The following is an 18,515-nucleotide window of genomic DNA, read 5'->3' as shown; positions in this document are numbered from 1 at the left end:
CCCCGGATACTAATATAATACACAGACCTCCTGCTCCTCGGATACTAATATAATACACAGAGCTCCTGCTCCTCGGATACTAATATACCACACAGACCTCCTGCTCCTCGGATACTAATATAATACACAGACCTCCTGCTCCTCGGATACTAATATAATACACAGACCTCCTGCTCCTCGGATACTAATATAATACACAGACCTGCTGCTCCTCGGATACTAATATATTACACAGACCTCCTGCTCCTCGGATACTAATATAATACACAGACCTCCTGCTCCTCGGATACTAATATAATACACAGAGCTCCTGCTCCTCGGATACTAATATAATACACAGACCTCCTGCTCCTCGGATACTAATATAATACACAGAGCTCCTGCTCCTCGGATACTAATATACCACACAGACCTCCTGCTCCTCGGATACTAATATAATACACAGACCTCCTGCTCCTCGGATAGTAATATAATACACAGACCTCCTGCTCCTCGGATACTAATATAATACACAGACCTCCAGCTCCTCGGATACTAATTTACTACACAGAGCTCCTGCTCCTCGGATACTAATATAATACACAGAGCTCCTGCTCCTCAGATACTAATATAATACACAGACCTCCTGCTCCTCGGATACTAATATAATACACAGACCTCCTGCTCCTCGGATACTTATATAATACACAGACCTCCTGCTCCTCGGATACTAATATAATAAATCAATACACACACATATTTAAAGTCTTTTCGTGTCTAAAAAAAACAACACACGGGCAACGCCAGGTAATAGGTTATGGTGGCACATACACACATACATCCTACACCCCCCCCCCCCCCCAGGGGTAGTGGGGCTGTGTCATCCCCACCAAATTCGTCCCCATTAGATCAGTTATATACGTACCAAGTTTGGTTGAAATTACTCCAGCGAGGACTGATGTATAATGGCAGCCGCGCTCTGGTAGTTGTGGCTCCGCGCTGTGTGATGTCATAATATCATGTATAATGGCAGCCGCGCTCTGGTAGTTGTGGTTCCGTGCTGCGTGATGTCATAATAGAATTGTGCTGGTGGGAGGCTGTGTGGTAGATGAAGGCTTAGTGCTGGTGGGAGCAAACACACACATTCCCCACCACCACCCTCCCCCCAGGGGTAGTGGGGCTGTGTTGTGCCCATGGGATGAATTATATATGTACCAGGTTTGGTTGAAATTGCTCCAGGCATTCAAGAGTGATGGCGGCACATACACACACGCATGCATCCTATTTTATATATATAGAGTCACAGGGTACACCAACACCATAAATGTCCGGCAGGTTTGGGCCCCAAACGTAGGACCTGCATCTATCTTCTGATCAGAAGTACCCCAACCCCCTGGCAGCTGCCACATCCAAATGGGGAGCCAATGCTCTCTCCACTGACTTCTATGGCAGTCCTGGAAACCACCAGCACACATGCTTAGCTGACTCCCATAGAAGTTATTGAAGAGTGCTGAGACATGTGTGATTCTCCATCTGGATGCGGTGGCAGCCGCACAAGGCAGTTGGAGGACCTCCACGCTGGAGAGTTCCGTGGGTTCCGGAGGTGGGCCCTACAGCTAACAGATATTTACGGCATGTTTAAGATGGTAATACCCCTTTAAGCTCTCCAGTGCAAGGATCTTACATATAGCAGCCGAGATCTCTGCTTCCTAGACTCCTGTGAGTATAAGTTGGGGGGAGGTGAGATATCGAGGTCAATTTTTAGGTTTTGGCTGGAGAATTGCTTTAATTACTTAATTTCTGGAAAACACATTTAGAAAATTTTATGTAGGAAAACCATTATTTTTATATATACTTTCCTCATAAAAGCTAAGGGGACTTATAAGTCACATATCAGATCTCGAACGGCATCTCTAGCCTTTTCACGTCTGTCACATGTGCTTAGTGTGAACCTGCTCTTATCTGTGAAGAGAACGTGAGCTCCCTGAGGCCTCTTTCACTTGGCCACATGTGTTTTTACGTGTACCCGCCGGCGACATAAAAACGCGTGCACGGGCGCACAAATCTAATGTTTGTGCGCCCTTTCAGATGGCATGGGCCCTGACGCATATACACTGAGGGCACAAAGCCGTTGAGCGTGGGGAAACAGCTTAGCTGTCTCCCCCTTCCCGGCTTACCTCCTCTTTCCTTCCCTCCGGCTGTTTGCTAATGTTATAGTAAATGACCACCACTAGGGGGCAGTAGCAAGAAACCTGCTGGAGGAAATCCTAGTGCATTCTCCTTGTTAGGGCTCCTGTCCACGACGTGTTTTCACAGCATTGCACGGACGCATCATATGCGGTGAATGCAGTCAAGGGACTTCCATTGATCTATGCACACTGGCTTGTAGACACTGCGTATCGACATGCATGAAAAATAGACCGCAGCATACTCTATTTTTCTGCGTACATACGCACCGTGGGCCCTATACATTTGTATAGGCTGCGTCTGAAACACTGTTTATACGCAATACATCATGTATGAGCAACATTTTCATATGTAACTACTCTATGAAATAGAGCAGGGAATAAAATTTTTTTTTAAAAGTCATACCATGGATGACCATGTGCGTGTGATACGCGGGCATATGCAGTGCCATACGTAGCCATATACGGTCTCTGCCAGCAAAGCATATGTTTGCAAAATGGGTATAATGCTCCAGGGAGACCTGCAGCATTTTATGCATACGCCTGCGGGCATGAGCCCTTAGGAACAAAGCAGCACAATATAATACATAGACTGCAATAGAACGAGGGCAGAGGTGCTAGTCAAAGTCATGACTGAGCTCCCGCCCCCTCTCTGCCTCCTCTCCACCCCTCTGCACTATTTTCAGTGAAAGGAGGCGGGATGGGGGTGGGGCTAAGTGGGCAAATTAGCCCTGCCCCCGTTCCACCTCTCCCCATTGAAAATAGTGCAGAGGGGCGGAGAGGAGGCAGAGAGGGGGCGGGAGCTCAGTTCCTGCTCCTGGCTCTTCCATCCCCCCCCCCTGCACACGAGGACAACGTATATCGGCTCAGCGTGAAAACCGAGTCGATATACGTTCGTGGGAATGCAGCCTGATGGCCACTAAAGGGAGCTGGGAGGCTGGAGATGATATTTTACTTTTTTACACTCTTCCATGATTGCCATTATACATTGGTTAATGGCGGTCAAAGAAAAGTGTAAAAAAGCAAAATAAAGGTAAAATTTAAGCACCCCTCTCGGTTCGAATACATAAAGGGAGCTAAAAATACTCACCTCCATGCTCCACGATGTCCTGCAATGTTCTGTTCCTTCCAAGACCTTACATCATCTTCTGCGCATGCACGGTCAGACGGGGGTCATTATTATTACTGGGGACCACTGTGGAGGTCATTATTATTACTAGGGACCACTATGGGGGGTCCCTATTACTATTGGGGATCACTATGGGGGGTCCCTATTACTATTGGGGATCACTATGGGGGGGGGGGGTCATTATTATTACTCGGGACCACTATGAAAGTCATTTATTACTGGGATCACTAGGGGTCATTATTACTATGGGGGTCACTATTACTACTGGGGACACTTTTGAAGTCACTATTACTACAGGAGACCACTATGGAAGTCACTATTATTACTGTGCACAATATGGAAGTCACTATTACTACTGGGGACCAATATGGAAGTCCTTATTATTACTGGGATCACTATGGTGGTCACTATTAGTACTGGGGACCGCTATGGGGGTCACTATTTCTACTGGGGATCACTATGGGGGTCATTATTAGTAATGGGGACCACAATGAAAGTCACTATTATTACTGGGATCACTATAGGGGGAGCATTATTACTACTAGGGCCACTATGGGGTCATGATTAATACTGGGGCCACTGTGGGGATCACTATTACTACTGGGGCCACTATGTGGGTCATTATTACTAGCTAAGACCACTATGGGGGTCATTATTACTAGTTGGGACCTTTATGGGGCTCACTATTATTACAGGGGTCCATTATGGGCATCACTATTACTATTGGCGCCATTATGGGTGTCATTATAACTACTGGGGCCACAATGGGGGTCATTATTACTACTGGAGACCACTATGAAAGTCACTATTACTACTGTGCACAATATGGAAGTCACTATTAATACTGTGCAGACTATGGAAGTCCCTATTATTGCTGGGATCAGTATGGGGGTCATTATTACTACTGGGGAACACTATATGGGGTCACTATTATTACCAGGGACCACTATAGGGGTCACTATGACTACTGGAGACTACTATGGAAGTCACTATTATTACTCGGAAAACTATGGGGGTCAGTATTACTACTATGTGGGTCACTATTAGTACTAGGGACCACTATGGGGGTAATTATTACTAGCAGGGACCACTATGGAAGTCACTATTATTAGTGGGATCACTATGGGTGTCACCATTACTACTGGGGACCACTATGGAAGTCCCTATTATTACTGGGATCACTATGGGGGTCTTTATTACTACTGAGGGGTCACTATTATTACTAGGGATCACTATGGGGTAATTATTACTACTGGGGCCACTATGGGTGTCACTATTACTACTTGGGCCACTATGTGGGTCATTATTACTAGTTGGGACCACTATGGGGGTCACTATTATTACTGGGGACCACTATGAGAGTCACTATTATTACTAGGGCCACTATGGGGGTCATTATAACTACTAGGGCCATGATGGGGTCATTATTTCTAGTTGGGGCCACTATGAGGAGCACTAGAACAACAGTGTTAATAGCATAAGCCATGTCCCTGCTTACAGTGGCTAGTATATGGTAGTGGCAGGTAATAACACTAACATACACTGAAAACAGTTCCTTTTTCAATGACCAAGAATCCAACCAGATGTCTGAATGAGTCTTTCCTGCCACTTATAGGTTAGGTTCACACGGGGCGGATTTCCAGCTGCAGTTTTGAAGCGGTTTGGCTGCTGACATTCCACTCCATATAGAGGAGCAAGGCTGCAGTGGGAAAAGAAAAACTGACACGCTGCATCTTTTGATTCCACGCAGCAACGGATTGGCCGCCCTGTGTGGAAGAGAATTTTGCAACTTCTCATCCACATGGCTGGCTAATGTCGGGATTGGCGAACGCAGGCGGATCTGCCGCAGCGAAATTCTGCAGGGAATTTCTGCGGCAAATCCGCCCCGTGTGAACCTAACCATAAAGTGCTGCCATCTGCCTTATGTGCTGCCTGCCGCCTCCATCATATAATTATGTATGACTTGTATGTCTCCATGACTACGCTTCAGACCAACCACACTCCATAACAGCAGATAATATGCAGCATAACCTAACCTGCTGGATTGAACAATGCCGCTGATTGATTGGAGCAGTTTCAAGCTTGCAACTTTGAAGGTTTCTGGGAATTGTAGTCTTAATGAACCCTAAATGTCTTTTCAGAAAAGTGATATAAACTACAACTCCCAGCAACCCCCGAGGTAACGTGCCATGCCCGTCTAAATATCTGACTAACGGAGGAAAAGAGATCTCCGGGAAACCAGACGGTGCCGCCGTCTTCACGATTTATCATCAGTGATGGCGGCCTTATTGTTCTTGGTGGCGGCTTATACTCATTATTACTCAGTATATACTAATATGTCATGTATGCCGCGTCCATGTATGTAGTGTCCGTGTATGTAGTGTCTGTATACATGTGTGTGCTGTACACTGATGAGCCAGAACAATAAGACCACTGACAGGTAACAGGAGAGATCGGTTCCGGTCATTGGAGCAGAGAGATGGAATCAAGGGTGTGTTCACCAAAATCTACGTACAAGTGATGCTGTGGATTTTGGCGCGGCTCTACATCACAACGTGCGGTTTATGAATGGAACTGAAAAGCATGGAATTGTATGCGGCATCCGTGTATCGTTCCTGTATGCGGCATCCGTGTATCGTTCCTGTATGTGGCATCCGTGTATCGTTCCTATATGTGGCGTCCCTGTATGCGGTGTATGTAGCGTTCGTGAAAGCGATAATGCAAATACAATTTTTTTTAAGAAGAATTTCTAGTGTTAAGTAGCATAAAAAATTAAGAAAAAATGTAAATTTGGTATTGCCAGAATCATACTGAATATATTATTTCCACTGTGGGGTGCGTGCTGGAGGGAAATAATGTATGCCAGAATTTCTGCTATTCAGCCATCTGGATGCCAAGAAACAATAAAATGTGATCAAAAGTCATTTGGAGCCTAAGATAGTATCGATGGAAACTACAAGTCATCCGCAGCGGGCACTGGTTTTGCCGGTAATCATGTGACCACTGGCTGCTGCGGTGGGTATGGCCTCATTCGGCCAACAGGACAGTGTAGACTCAGCCTAATGCCGCTGACACGCTGCCATACTTTGGCCGGTCTCAGCCTAATGCCGATGACACACTGCCATACTTTGGCCGGTCTCAGCCTAATGCCGATGACACACTGCCGTACTTTGTCCGGTCTCAGCCTAATGTCGATGACACACTGCCGTACTTTGGCCGGTCTTAGCCTAATGCCGATGACACATTGCCATACTTTGGCCGGTCTTAGCCTAATGCCGATGACACACTGCCGTACTTTGGCCGGTCTCAGCCTAATGCCGATGACACACTGCCGTACTTTGGCCGGTCTCAGCCTAATGCCGATGACACATTGCCATACTTTGGCCGGTCTTAGCCTAATGCCGATGACACACTGCCATACTTTGGCCGGTCTCAGCCTAATGCCGATGACACACTGCCATACTTTGGCCAGTCTCAGCCTAATGCCGCTGACACGCTGCCGTACTTTGTCCGGTCTTAGCCTAATGCCGCTGACACGCTGCCATACTTTGGCCGGTCTTAGCCTAATGCCGCTGACACGCTGCCGTACTTTGTCCGGTCTTAGCCTAATGCCGCTGACACGCTGCCATACTTTGGCCGGTCTTAGCCTAATGCCGGTGACACACTGCCGTACTTTGGCCGGTCTTAGCCTAATGCCGGTGACACACTGCCGTACTTTGGCCGGTCTTAGCCTAATGCCGATGACACACTGCCGTACTTTGGCCTCCGCTCTGTACGATGCTCGGAGTTCGAGTCAGGTGACCCGCGGTCAGGCCGGGCCGGACCTCCGTGTTATGGACACAGAGCTGAGGCCAAAGTACGGAAGTATGTCACCGGCCTTATCTCACAAGACTGTGGTACAACTACAACTCCCAGCATGTCCCGATTGACTGGAACTCAAGTAAGGGTGGCTTCACACCGGCAAGCGCGAGAAATTGCAGCAAAATCGCATCTTTGTACGCACGATTTTTGAGCGCCAATGATGCTTTTACCTGAGAATAATCTTGCATCACATCGCTGCTGACCTGCGATATTCTCGATAGGACTTTCTGTTAAAAACGCATCACATCACACGAAAATCGCAAGTTCCTGCGTTGTGTAAAAAAAAAAGAGACTCCACAGGGAAACATGGGCGATAAAAAAAAATCGCAAAACGCAGAAAGGTCGGACATGCTGTGCTTTTTATTAAATTACAACATCGCAAATGGGAATGAAACCATTGAAAATCATTGGTTTTATAATTCTGCGTCTTCACTCACTCTCGGATCGCAGAAAAATGGCACGATTTTGTCGCAGGTGTGAAGGCCCCCTAGGAGAAGAACAATCGCGCCGCAGACTATTGGAGCCGGACGCACATAAAAATTGCTTTTTTTGATTCGTCAATAAACGTTCCACTTATAAGAATTGTGGCGACATTTTGGATTACTGCGTCGTTTACCAGGCGACTGACAGCCGAGGCAGAATCTGCTGCGGTATTACGCAATATTTCACGGATTTCCTAGTGTATTGCGCACGTATTTTCGCACCCCCATTAACTTCTATGGGGACCCTTGGTGCGCAAATACGCGAAAAGATAGAGCTTGTTCCGTCTTTTCTTGTGCAACCGAAATGCGCGCCAAAATACGGAAAATGTGAACGAACCCCTTGACATAAATGGGTTGTATTCTCTGCGTATTGCGCGCACAAATACGCCTGTGTGAAGCCGGCCTAAATCCTACACCTTAGCACGTATTCCACACGGACACATTTGCGCTGCGTATTACAGATGAAAAATTTGCGCAGGCAGTATGCAGTAAATACAACCCATGGGTTCGTTTTTTTGCGTGTGCATTTCGGTTGCGCAAAAATTCAAAACGCAACATTTCCTATTTTCTTGCGTATTATGCGCCAATTAGCTCATGTTAAACTAAACTGGCCGTTGAACTCAAAGAGAATATGCTGGCGTGTCTTTTTGCGCACGCAAATACGCAGGGCAAGCTGCATTAAGGCCGCGTTACACGGCGTGTTTGCACAGCCTACTACGCATGAAAAATTTGCGTGCGCAATAAGCAGTAAACAGAACCCATTGATTCGTTCTCAGAAGCGTGTTTCCTGCGCTCATGTTATTCGCACATTTGCGCAGAGCAAGCGCGCATATTGAACCAATTACAATAACTGCCCATTTCAACGAATTGGAGCGTTCTTGCGGGGGGTTTTTTGTGCGCGCAAAAGGCATTGTAAAACATGCACTTGTGCGCAAATACACAATTCCTTTGGTGCAAATATGTGGTGTGAATGTGTGTGTGACACTGGCCTTAGGCGCGAGGCGTATTTGAGCGACAGGCGTTGCATTTTGGTGCGTAATGTGTGTTTTACATTATTTTTTGCACAGCCATGCATTGCGCATTTACGTGCGCAAAAAACACACAAGCTTGCTCCCGTTTTCTTTTTTCCGCGACTTACGCACGTTTTCAGTGGAATTTTTAATCACAGCACTCAGCCTCCATTCCTTTCAATGGGGATTCTCTGATGAGCGTTTTAGCGCAGCGCATTTAGGCAAACGCTAAATTGAACGATGCCTATTTTTTAGCGTTGCAGTGCGTTTTACTCGCGGGTTGCCATGCCTTCAGAGGGGTGGGGGACTTGTGACATCATCAGCTTACTTGCCTGCGTTGTTATTATGCAAAAATGCGTAGTAACCATGCAGGCAAACGCACACAAAAACGCAGCTCAGCACGCAGTAAGACGCTGCGTAAAAAGAACAGCGTTTTTTTACAAACGCTTGTGCGAGAGAGTCGCCTAATAGGGGCTAATTGGCGCATAATACACATCAAAATAGTGCGCGCCATTTTTTCCCGCAACCGAAATGCGTGCGCATAAAACACACGTGACCGGACGCATTGATATCAGTGGGTTCTAATCGCTGCGTATTGCGTGCGCATAGTTTGAATGCTTAATACGCAGCACGAATGTGTTCGTGTGGACAATGTGTGAAGCAAAATTGCCCGAAATTTGTCAATTTCTGTCACAAAAGTGGCGGGAAAACTCGATAAATGCGGCACATTACACCCCGCCAGCACAATGCACACGGCGGTCTCTGTCAGCAAGCTTCTGACAGGACGCATTACCACTTTCCTTCCAGTAGGTGGCGCTCGCAGAAGGACAGAGCGGAGGTGACGTCTAACTGGGTCACCGCGCTGCATTCTGGGAAAGGCCGTTTTCCTGTAGGTGTCGTGAAGCCCGGGAATTAGTGACCCCTGACCTTGCGGCATGGAGGCTGAGCAGAGAGAAGCTATTATCGCCGAGCTTAGCGCTATCCAGAGCAGCACGGACAGTCTGTAAGGTTTCACCTGAAACTAAGTACGCGGACTACCCGGCATGCACCTCTTTCCATTTCAGCAGTATTACCGGGCCCCACTGGCTCCCAGTCGGGCCGGCTAGCGGGGCATGCTGGGGGTTGTAGTTTTTTTTGTTGAGCATGCAAGAGCCCTTCCTGATGCCCTCTGCAGTCACTACAAGCCCCAGCATGCCTGGAGGGTGAAGTAGCTTGTTGTAGAATGGCGCAGGGTGTTCTCTATATGTAGCAGGCTGCGGATGTTATTGTGCGCTCGCACGTGCTGCGTTTTACCACAGCGCAGAATCCCATGACCTTGAAGAAGGGCCAGAAGGACGTTTACGGCAACGCATTTCCCCGCGAGCTCTCTCATGCGAGCGTCTGTTAAATACGTATTACGGGCGCAGTACTAATATCCCATAGACTGTCACTGCGCCGCTCACACGAGTCGTGCGCCACAAAAATGCGGCATGGCCTATTGTGGTGTGTATTACGTGTGCAGACAGCCCGCGGGGATAGCACGTACGCCCATAATAACGCTCGTGTGAGGCTTGCAGGGCACTTTTATATGGGTCGTCTATCGGGGAAGAAAAAAATTGCTTAAATGAGCGATTCTGACCAATATTTGCGCCGTGTAAGAACGAAACTCGAAAAGGGCATAGAGCGAGAAATCGCTAATTAGTGGCTTGGTTTCTGTTCACTGACATGAAGCAGCTAGTGAGCGACTTCTCATTCAGTTTAAACAGGCAGCGGTCATTCGCAGTGAATGGAGGCGGACGGGAGAGATCGCCAGCACGCTCCGTTCACTGAAGCCTAGTGCTCCGTGTGTGGAGTGATAGTCGTTGGGGCGCTCGTCGGCATCCTGGGTGAAGGCATCCTTAGCCTGCGTTCCCTCACAGCGGAATCCCGGCGGAAATCTCGCGGTTTGACCGCAGCGAAAAACTGCAAGATTTCCGCCGGGAGAAGCGCTGCCGTGGGTTTTAAAGCTTCCTGGCCACTCGCTCTTCCGCTGTGGCCGTCGCTCCCATAGAGGAGAGCGCGGCCGCAGCGGAGGAAGAAAAAGAATAAGCATGCTGCGGCCGGCTAATTTCTGAGAAATCTTGTCCACATGGCTGGCGAATCCCGGGATTAGCGTCTGCAGGCGGTTTTGCCGCAGCGAAATTCTGTACGGAATTTCCGCTGCAAATCCGCCCCGTGTGAACCCAGCCTTAGTGTTGGGAACATCTCAGAAAACGTAATGGGCTACCAACAAGAAGCGCAAATCTTCTGGCGAGGTGTGACTAGTACCGGCTTCTGTCGCTAGGTGAATATGTCAGCGCTGTGTGGTCAGGTGCGTTGTCCTGATGGAAGAACCAGTCACCTGTTAGTTTTTGGCAAACAGCGGCACGACCCCCCCCCCCCCCCCCCGCCCCCCCCCAATAACGCCGGCCGCCATACGGCCTCAGAAGGGTCTGCAGACATTCACCTCTACTATAACACCCCGCCAGAAGAAGATTCCTGTGTCTTTTGGGTTGTCGTCTTGCAGAATCAGCAGATCCGCACGGAATACTTTATCGGGGATTTTGGCTCCCCATCTGTATCCAGTGAGAATCCACGCTGTACCTCATACGGGGCGGGGCTTGAAATCCGAATTACTGGTGGCGAATGACACTTATTTGATTCTGCGTTAAATTAGAAATCTGTTAAAGCGTGCATTTACGATGCAGATTGTCTTTGCAATCCCACATGGGTTTCCTCTGTTTGATCTCGTCTTAAGGCCAGTTTCACGAGTGTTACAGCCACATGTCTGCGGGGTTTACTGACCCAAGGTGTCACCATCATAGGTTCCTGTAATATTACCGGTCAGTAGATCTAGGCTCGGGACGGATACTTGGATGCAGAATTGCGGCTCTGATGCACTTGTGTGAAACTGGCCTTACAGTTTGCAGATGAACAGTCTGATTCTATTATGGAATTGCTATTCATGCAATTGGCCCTCACTGTAAATCTCTCTGAGGACTCTGCATTAATGCGCAGTGTTAGGGGACACGAACGCAGGCTTTTTTTCCCGCTTATTTTGCATATATCAGATGGAAATGGCACCCATTTATTTGAATAGTCAAAGTATAAAAAAAATTGCAGCATGCCCTATTCTTGTCTGATTGTCAATGTGCGGTGTTCAGTACAGCGTGCGGTGTTCAGTACAGCATGCGGGACTGTGGCTATACGTTAGAGCTGCAGTCCTGCTGTGGTTACTGAGGGCTCTGCTTGTAATCGGCGCCATACGTGTATGGCGGGATGCGGGAACTACCGGCTCGCTGTGCCGTACATGTGGGAAGGAGGGGTCAGGTCATAGTAGATGGCTCGGGATGAGCAGATCGGCCCATCCTTCAGGTACTGCATTAGAAAGGAAAGTTATCTTGATGGGACAACGCTGCACTATCCGTCATATGATATGTAACGCTGGAGATGTCTTGGTCTGATCCCCTGTACTTTCTCTTGTGTTGTAGAGTCAAGTCTCTAAAACATCTGGTGGAATTCACAGACCCTGAAAAAGGAGAGCTGCTGCAAGCCCAGAAGCAGGTACGTTTGTTGTATGTGACGTGCGCTCTGTTCCTATCTGCATTGAAGTCCCCACGTGTGTAAGGGCTCATGTCCACGGGTGGTTTTTTACCGCGTGATACGCAGTGAATGGACTCCAAAGGAGTTTCATTGATCCTTGCACACGTGCGTGTAGACACTGCGTATCGATATGCACAAGAAATATATCGCGGCATGCTCTATTTCTCTGCGTACCACGCAGCGTGAGCCCTATAGATTTCTATAGGCGGCACATACAATGCTGCCCATACGAAATGTATTGTGTGTTTTCATACGTAACCCCATTATGAAACGGAGCGGGGAATAAAAATTTTTAAAAGTCGCTGTGTGCATGTGATAAGCAGTACACGCACAGTCACATGCAGCCACTGCCAGCAGAGCCAATATTTACAAACAACGATAGTGAGACCCGCAGCGGGTTACCAGAAGCTTTACAAGAAGAATAGCAATGTGTGCAGCACAGGTTTCCCTGTTAGACTCCACTGTGTATGGTTTCTTCAGAGTTCCCTAAAATCCTATGTAAAAAGCCCAGAACCCACTAAAATGGGTAGGCACACCGTTAGGCCTCTTTCACATGACCAATGCGTTTTCATACAGGTTGCATCGTGTCAAAAAATCGTGGCAACGCTGCATTGCCACAATCTAATTCCAAAAGGAACTAGAGTTCTCTTATCCCTTCACACGGCCACATCACATGAAAAGGACGCTGCAGCGGCGTTCAGCAGAATGGCTCTATTTACCTTAAGTAGCTAAATAGTCAGATGTCTTCAACGAGTCCCAGACAGAGCTAGGCTCCCTCCTCCTCTTTTTTTCCAGCTCCCATAGGAATCTATGGGAGTTTCCTGCGATTTTCGTCAAGAGACAGGTCACGGCCTATCTTTTGGCACTGCAAGGAAAAACGGCGGTGATTTTCAGTCGCAATTATTTTTTCTTGTGGCTAAAAATGAATGCATTGGAATCCAATGCTTTACATGGTTGTAATTTTCTGGTGAGGTTTTCTCACAGCAGAGGAAAGTAGCAGACTTGTTTTCCCACTAATTGGCAAAATGTACCTTTTACTTGGCATTGTTTTCAGTTGCCAATACAGATGCTGTCTGGTTTTTAGCAGTAAAATGCGTGAACCCACAGTTTGGAGGCACTAGATACAGAGTACCCTTAGGACAGCTGCACACGGCCATGAGCGGAGCCCGTCACGGCGCCCCCCAGAGACCCCAATGCTTACCTGCGGATCCGGCGTCCTACGTCCCGCATGACACTTCGGCGTGACGCGCCGCAGCGCCATGTGACACGCTGGCCACGTCACATGACACGCCCACAGCGTCACATGACCCGGCGGCGGTAGGTGGGGAAGCGGTTTCACGCTATCTTCCGCTGTGCTACAGCGGAAGATAGTGTGACGGACGGCTTCCTATTGACTGCAATGGAAGCCGTCCGCACGTACATCCGCGGCAAATAGAGCATGCCGCGGGTGAGGACGGGAGATTTCACGGTGCGGAATTCCGCGATTGAATTCCGCACCGTGAGCATTGAGCTATTAGGTTCAATAGAACCTAATAGCTGCGGGCAACGCGGAAATCCGTCCGTGGGAAGGAGCCCTTAACGTTGCTCTGTACGTTCTGGCTGCATGTTCTTTAATTTGGCAAATGTATCTTTCCTAAAATGTTCAACTGAATTCTATGTTTGTTTTCAGGCATCCGAGTCCTTATCTGTGTGGAAGACACTATTTTCTGTCCCTCAACCACCACCCCCTCCAAGCTCTTGAGTCATGTCTGAGTCGGAAGAAAAAGATAGCCCTCCAAAACCTTTCAGTGCTATGGCTTATGAGTCCCACAATGACCCTGACACAATCTCGCTTAGTGATTCCGACCCTGCCTTGTCGGATGAAGCAGAGGTGACGTCTCTAAGTCCCGGAGAAGAAGAGGATGATGAAGAAGACTCTAGACAGGAAGGAGAGCGAAAACCTTCAATGCTTCCATTCATCCTGAAAGGAGCCAACGCAAGCTTCTCCCAGCGCAGTCATGACATCTTTGGAGGTCTACTGGATTTACAGAAAAGTTCACCTCTTGCCCATCCAAATAGAAAACGGGAGGCAGAAGATTCTTCACCTGATGATGACGACAAAGAGAAAACACCTGATGCTGCCTCGGCTGAGCAAGTCAGTCCTGGTATTGAAGCAGCTACTACCAAGCCATGCAGCAAAAGTTCTTCCAGTGCAAAACCCTCAGGACCTACCGGACGCGCACCTGATTACCTAGCGCACCCCGAGCGCTGGACTAAATACAGCCTGGAGAACGTTCCGGACACAAGTGATCGTACAAACCGCAGTACAGCTCTCAACTTTCTAACGGAGCTAAAGCAACAGAAGGAAGCTAAAGAGGTCCCCAAGGAAGGCAACAAACGATCATACAATCAAGACTCTTCCAGTTCTGGTGAGGGAAGAATTTTGTTTTCAAGGCCCACCGTAAAGATCCAGCAAAACCGTGAGAAGAGGGGTCTGCTGTCAGGATCTCTGAACACGTCTGAGGCATTGATTGAAGAAGCACAAGAAGAGAGCGAGGTTCTCGGGGAGCAGGTGGAGGCCGAGAACTTGGGCTTCCATGGAGTTAAAAAGCGGGCAAGAAAAAATATCAGACCTAAAAGAGTTTATGAAGACGAAGGAGACGCTTCTTAATGAGGCTGAAGATGATCATGAGTTGGACTAGATGTTATAGAGTTTTTGTTTTTTTTTCCCTTTTAGAACCCAAGTTTTGTTTTTAATATAAATCCAATCTAATGTAATTAGTAAGATTGTGCAGTCTGTCCTCGTACTGGCCTGACAACATTTGCTCACTAAGGGCTATTTCAGACGACCGTATATCGGCTGGGTATTCACACCGGCTGATATACGGCGTCTCTCTCTGCAGGGGGAGGAGGGTGGAAGAGCCAGGAGCAGTGCTCTGAGCTCCTGCCCCCTCTCTGCCTCCTCTTCGCCCCTCTGCACTATTTGCAATGAGGGGAGGCAGATGGGGCGGGGCTAAGTTCTGTGAATTAGCTCCGCCCCTGTTCCGCCTCCCCTCATTGCAAATAGTGCAAAGGGGTAGAGATGGGGTGGAGAGGGGGCAGGAGCTTAGAGCACTGCTCCCGGCTCTTCCAGCCTCCCCCTGCAGAGAGACGCCATATATCGGCCGGCGTGAATACGCGGCCGATATACGGTCGTCTGAAATAGCCCTAAGGCTTATTTCCAGCAAGGGACACTAAACGTAGAAATGTTTTTTTCCCCCATGAGCTTTACTTTATCACATATTTCCACCTCTAAGAACCCCCTGGGCCATTGACATATATGTATCAATGAAACCAGCAGCTTTTTTATAAGCTCCCCTCGTATAACGGGGAGATTTTTAGATTTTGTGGTCCTTTTAAATGGATGTGCTGTTTTTCATATAGTCTATTGCCGTGAGTGTTTTTGTGTAATGATTCTGTGTTTGTTGACATTGTACACATGCATTGGAGAAGTACGCATGTGTGGGGTTCTGCTCTTGGGGGCTATATCACTTCATAGAATATTCAAGCGCTTGATCGTCTTACTGAAGAACTTATTTACTAGTCCTGAAGAACCTCTTTAAGTTCGTCGTAACATCAGTCTGCATTTTCTATTTAAAGGGGACCTGTTAGTTCCCTACCTTTTACGTTATTGAGTTTTGCTTCCCCTTCCATGACCCTTGAGCTAGTTACCTACTTTCTGGTTTGCTAACCATGCAGCTCCTTTAGAGCTGGGAGTCCTTCAAAGGTTCCCCAGTAGAAAAGGCGATGGAACTCACCAACCCTGATCCCCGTCGCTTCAAGGGCCTCATTGCACCTGCATGATCTGTTTCTATGGTACATACATCCTTGTGCAAATCTCTGCTTATCTCTCCTTCTCGCGCAGGTAGCCTCCACCATTGAAGAAACTGGTAGGCAAGCAACTGCAGTAATCTAGTGTACAAACACACAATATATGCTTGACTTTCACCCAGGACAGGACCTTTTCTGCTCCAACTACTTGGCCAAGTATAGGAAAATGGTCCTTTTCCGCAGGCAGATACATTGTAATGCATGATAAATGAGGATGTAGGAAGTTGATCGGCGGTTTTAAAAACGTATCTTGCAGGTATCTGGGAGAGGCGGTTCGTATGATCGTTTGTTTTATGATCACTCGTTCTTTGCCCTTCTCTTACGTATATCCACAGAATAATGTGCAAACATTTTGTTCGATTCTTGGGCACTGATCAAGTATAAATGATCACTCCTGTGATCATCTTGCTGTGTAAAAGACTACTTCGGCCCGAGAAAATGGGCCATTATTTATTTCTACTCACGACCTCCTGATTAGATTAAAAGAAGTATCAGAGTTTGTTGAGAAACTGAAAAAAGGGCACTTATGAGTGGTTTCACATCTGCGCAGGGGTTCCTCTTTTTTTGCTCCGTTCAGGGAGCAGGAAAGGGGAATCCCTGTGGCAGAACGGTTCAGTCTGGACAGAACTGAACAATGCCGGATGGACCCCATTGACTATAATGGGGTCCAGCTGCTTGTCTTGCGGACGGAAGCAAGAGCACTGCATGCAGCGCTCTTTCTTTCGGTATTTTCAGGCGGATCTGTGGCAAAAGTCCGGCCGAAGGTTCCAACACAGATGTGAAACCGGCCTGTGAGGTGACCCTCAGTAGTTGCCTAATAAGCTCAAGTAGAATTGCTGCCCTGAGCAGGGCTACTTAGGATATTTAGGAGTAAACTGTCTGGTCCCCTTGAAATAGAACTTCTGTTTGATCACTTGCTGTATTTGTTTCCATGTGTTGAAAAGAGGAAATTTTGTATATGCAAAGCGTTAGAACTTGCATTGAGGCTCTTCCTTCTTGTAATGTATGTTTTGTGACAACTACAATTAAAGGGCAACCTTGGTAAAATCTTACAGCAGTGTTAAATATATAAATGGATTTTAAAACAATTTTCACTTTGATCTAGGGAACGAAAAAGGACCCCAAAATGCAGCATTTTCATATGAATGATCTGGAAGTTTCCGTTTGGTCACTCGTAGTTTTGAGGGAGTTCCCTGTAATGTAGTGACTCTGATTGTCGCTGACAATGAAGTTGTTTCATTTCCAACAGAAAGGAGAATTTTATAGCTTCTCTCTGGGTAATGAAAGCAGTTACGACCACCCATACGCATTTTTGATGGCGGCCGTAAAGGGGCTTTATTCTGATGCACTGTTTGTTGACAGTGCTGCATCAGAAGCCTGGCGCAGGTCTACCATGCCAGGAAGAGCGGGTGCTCTGCTGTCTGATAGTCTGGCATTTGCTTTAACAGCAGAGACTGAAGAAACCACAGATTCCCGCTGTTAAGTCTTCTACATGCGGTAGTCATTGCAACCACAGCATGTAAAACACTGACGCAGGGAGGGGTTCATTCTCACACATCGGACCCCCGTGATGTGATCGTGGGGTCCTGATGGGTTGCTATGGCACCCGGAGACTTGAAGATGGTCTCCGAGTTTGCCAGCTACAGTGGCCTATGAGGATGAGCCTCTGGCTGTGCTTCATAGACTTTCTAATGCACTGCTGTACTAAAGTGTATTAGAAGAATGATAAAATATGGTAATATTCAAGTCCCCGAGTGGGACAAAAATAAAGTTACAGTATAAAAAGAAATGGTAAAAATATAATAAAAATTAAATCAAGACCCCCAGCTTGCCCCCTTTTTTTTATGTCAATTAAAGAAAATCACATGTGGTATCCCTGAATTTGTAATGACCCAGAGGAAAAAAACTTGTATGTCATTTTAGGCCGCTTCTACACTGCGACATCGCTGCAAAATGCATGTATGTAGAGCCCATGCTTTCCTATGGGTTCTTCCACACAAGCGATGTTTGTAGCCTGCGACATTGTAAGACTACAAAATCGCGGCATGCTCTATACAGCTGCGATTTTTCAATTTTTTGCAGTCACGTCTTCCTATGGAGCCTCTTTTTTTTGTTGCATTGCACAAAAACTTACTGTAAAAGCCCTAGCTGCAGTTAAAAAAAATACTTCAAGTGCTGTCAGCTCCAGCGCGGGTCTCTCCTTTAGCTCTGGCACTTGTCTTCAGTCTTCTGCCAGCCCTTCCTGGAGGATCAAAATTCCTGCCACCAGGAAGGGCTGCCTGTGATTGGCTGAGCCGTAGTGCTCATGAACCAATCATAGCCATTGATTCATTTATTGATCCTCCAATCAGGAAGGGCTGGCAGAAGATGTAAGACGAAAAACCTTGTAGGTGGTGCTATGAAGTTGTCAACTTTGTAG

At 47.4% G+C, this 18,515-nt stretch overlaps 1 protein-coding gene across 2 annotated transcripts; it reads left to right on the top strand.

Annotated features, from left to right (window-relative positions):
• The first annotated feature begins 9,499 nt into the window (after positions 1–9,499).
• On the top strand, positions 9,500–17,148 carry TSSC4 (tumor suppressing subtransferable candidate 4). Of its 2 annotated transcripts, none has more exons than XM_066583073.1 (3): positions 9,500–9,650; positions 12,136–12,208; positions 13,917–17,148. In XM_066583073.1, the coding sequence occupies exon 3, from the start codon at positions 13,992–13,994 to the stop codon at positions 14,895–14,897; it is 906 nt and encodes a 301-aa protein (XP_066439170.1). In that variant the 5' UTR covers positions 9,500–9,650; positions 12,136–12,208; positions 13,917–13,991; the 3' UTR covers positions 14,898–17,148. The 2 variants fall into 2 exon arrangements, with proteins under 2 accessions (XP_066439170.1, XP_066439168.1); XM_066583071.1 differs by having other exon boundaries at positions 9,507–9,672.
• Positions 17,149–18,515: the final 1,367 nt, after the last annotated feature.

Source organism: Eleutherodactylus coqui, chromosome 11 (genome assembly GCF_035609145.1).
Source record: "Eleutherodactylus coqui strain aEleCoq1 chromosome 11, aEleCoq1.hap1, whole genome shotgun sequence".
NCBI lineage: Eukaryota > Metazoa > Chordata > Amphibia > Anura > Eleutherodactylidae > Eleutherodactylus > Eleutherodactylus coqui.
The sequence above is the reverse complement of the archived record's forward strand: the minus strand, read 5'-3'. Positions and strand labels throughout refer to the sequence as shown.

Bases quoted from the DNA above. Each gene is read 5' to 3' on its own strand.
- TSSC4 (XM_066583073.1), top strand. From the start codon at position 13,992: ATGTCTGAGTCGGAAGAAAAAGATAGCCCTCCAAAACCTTTCAGTGCT.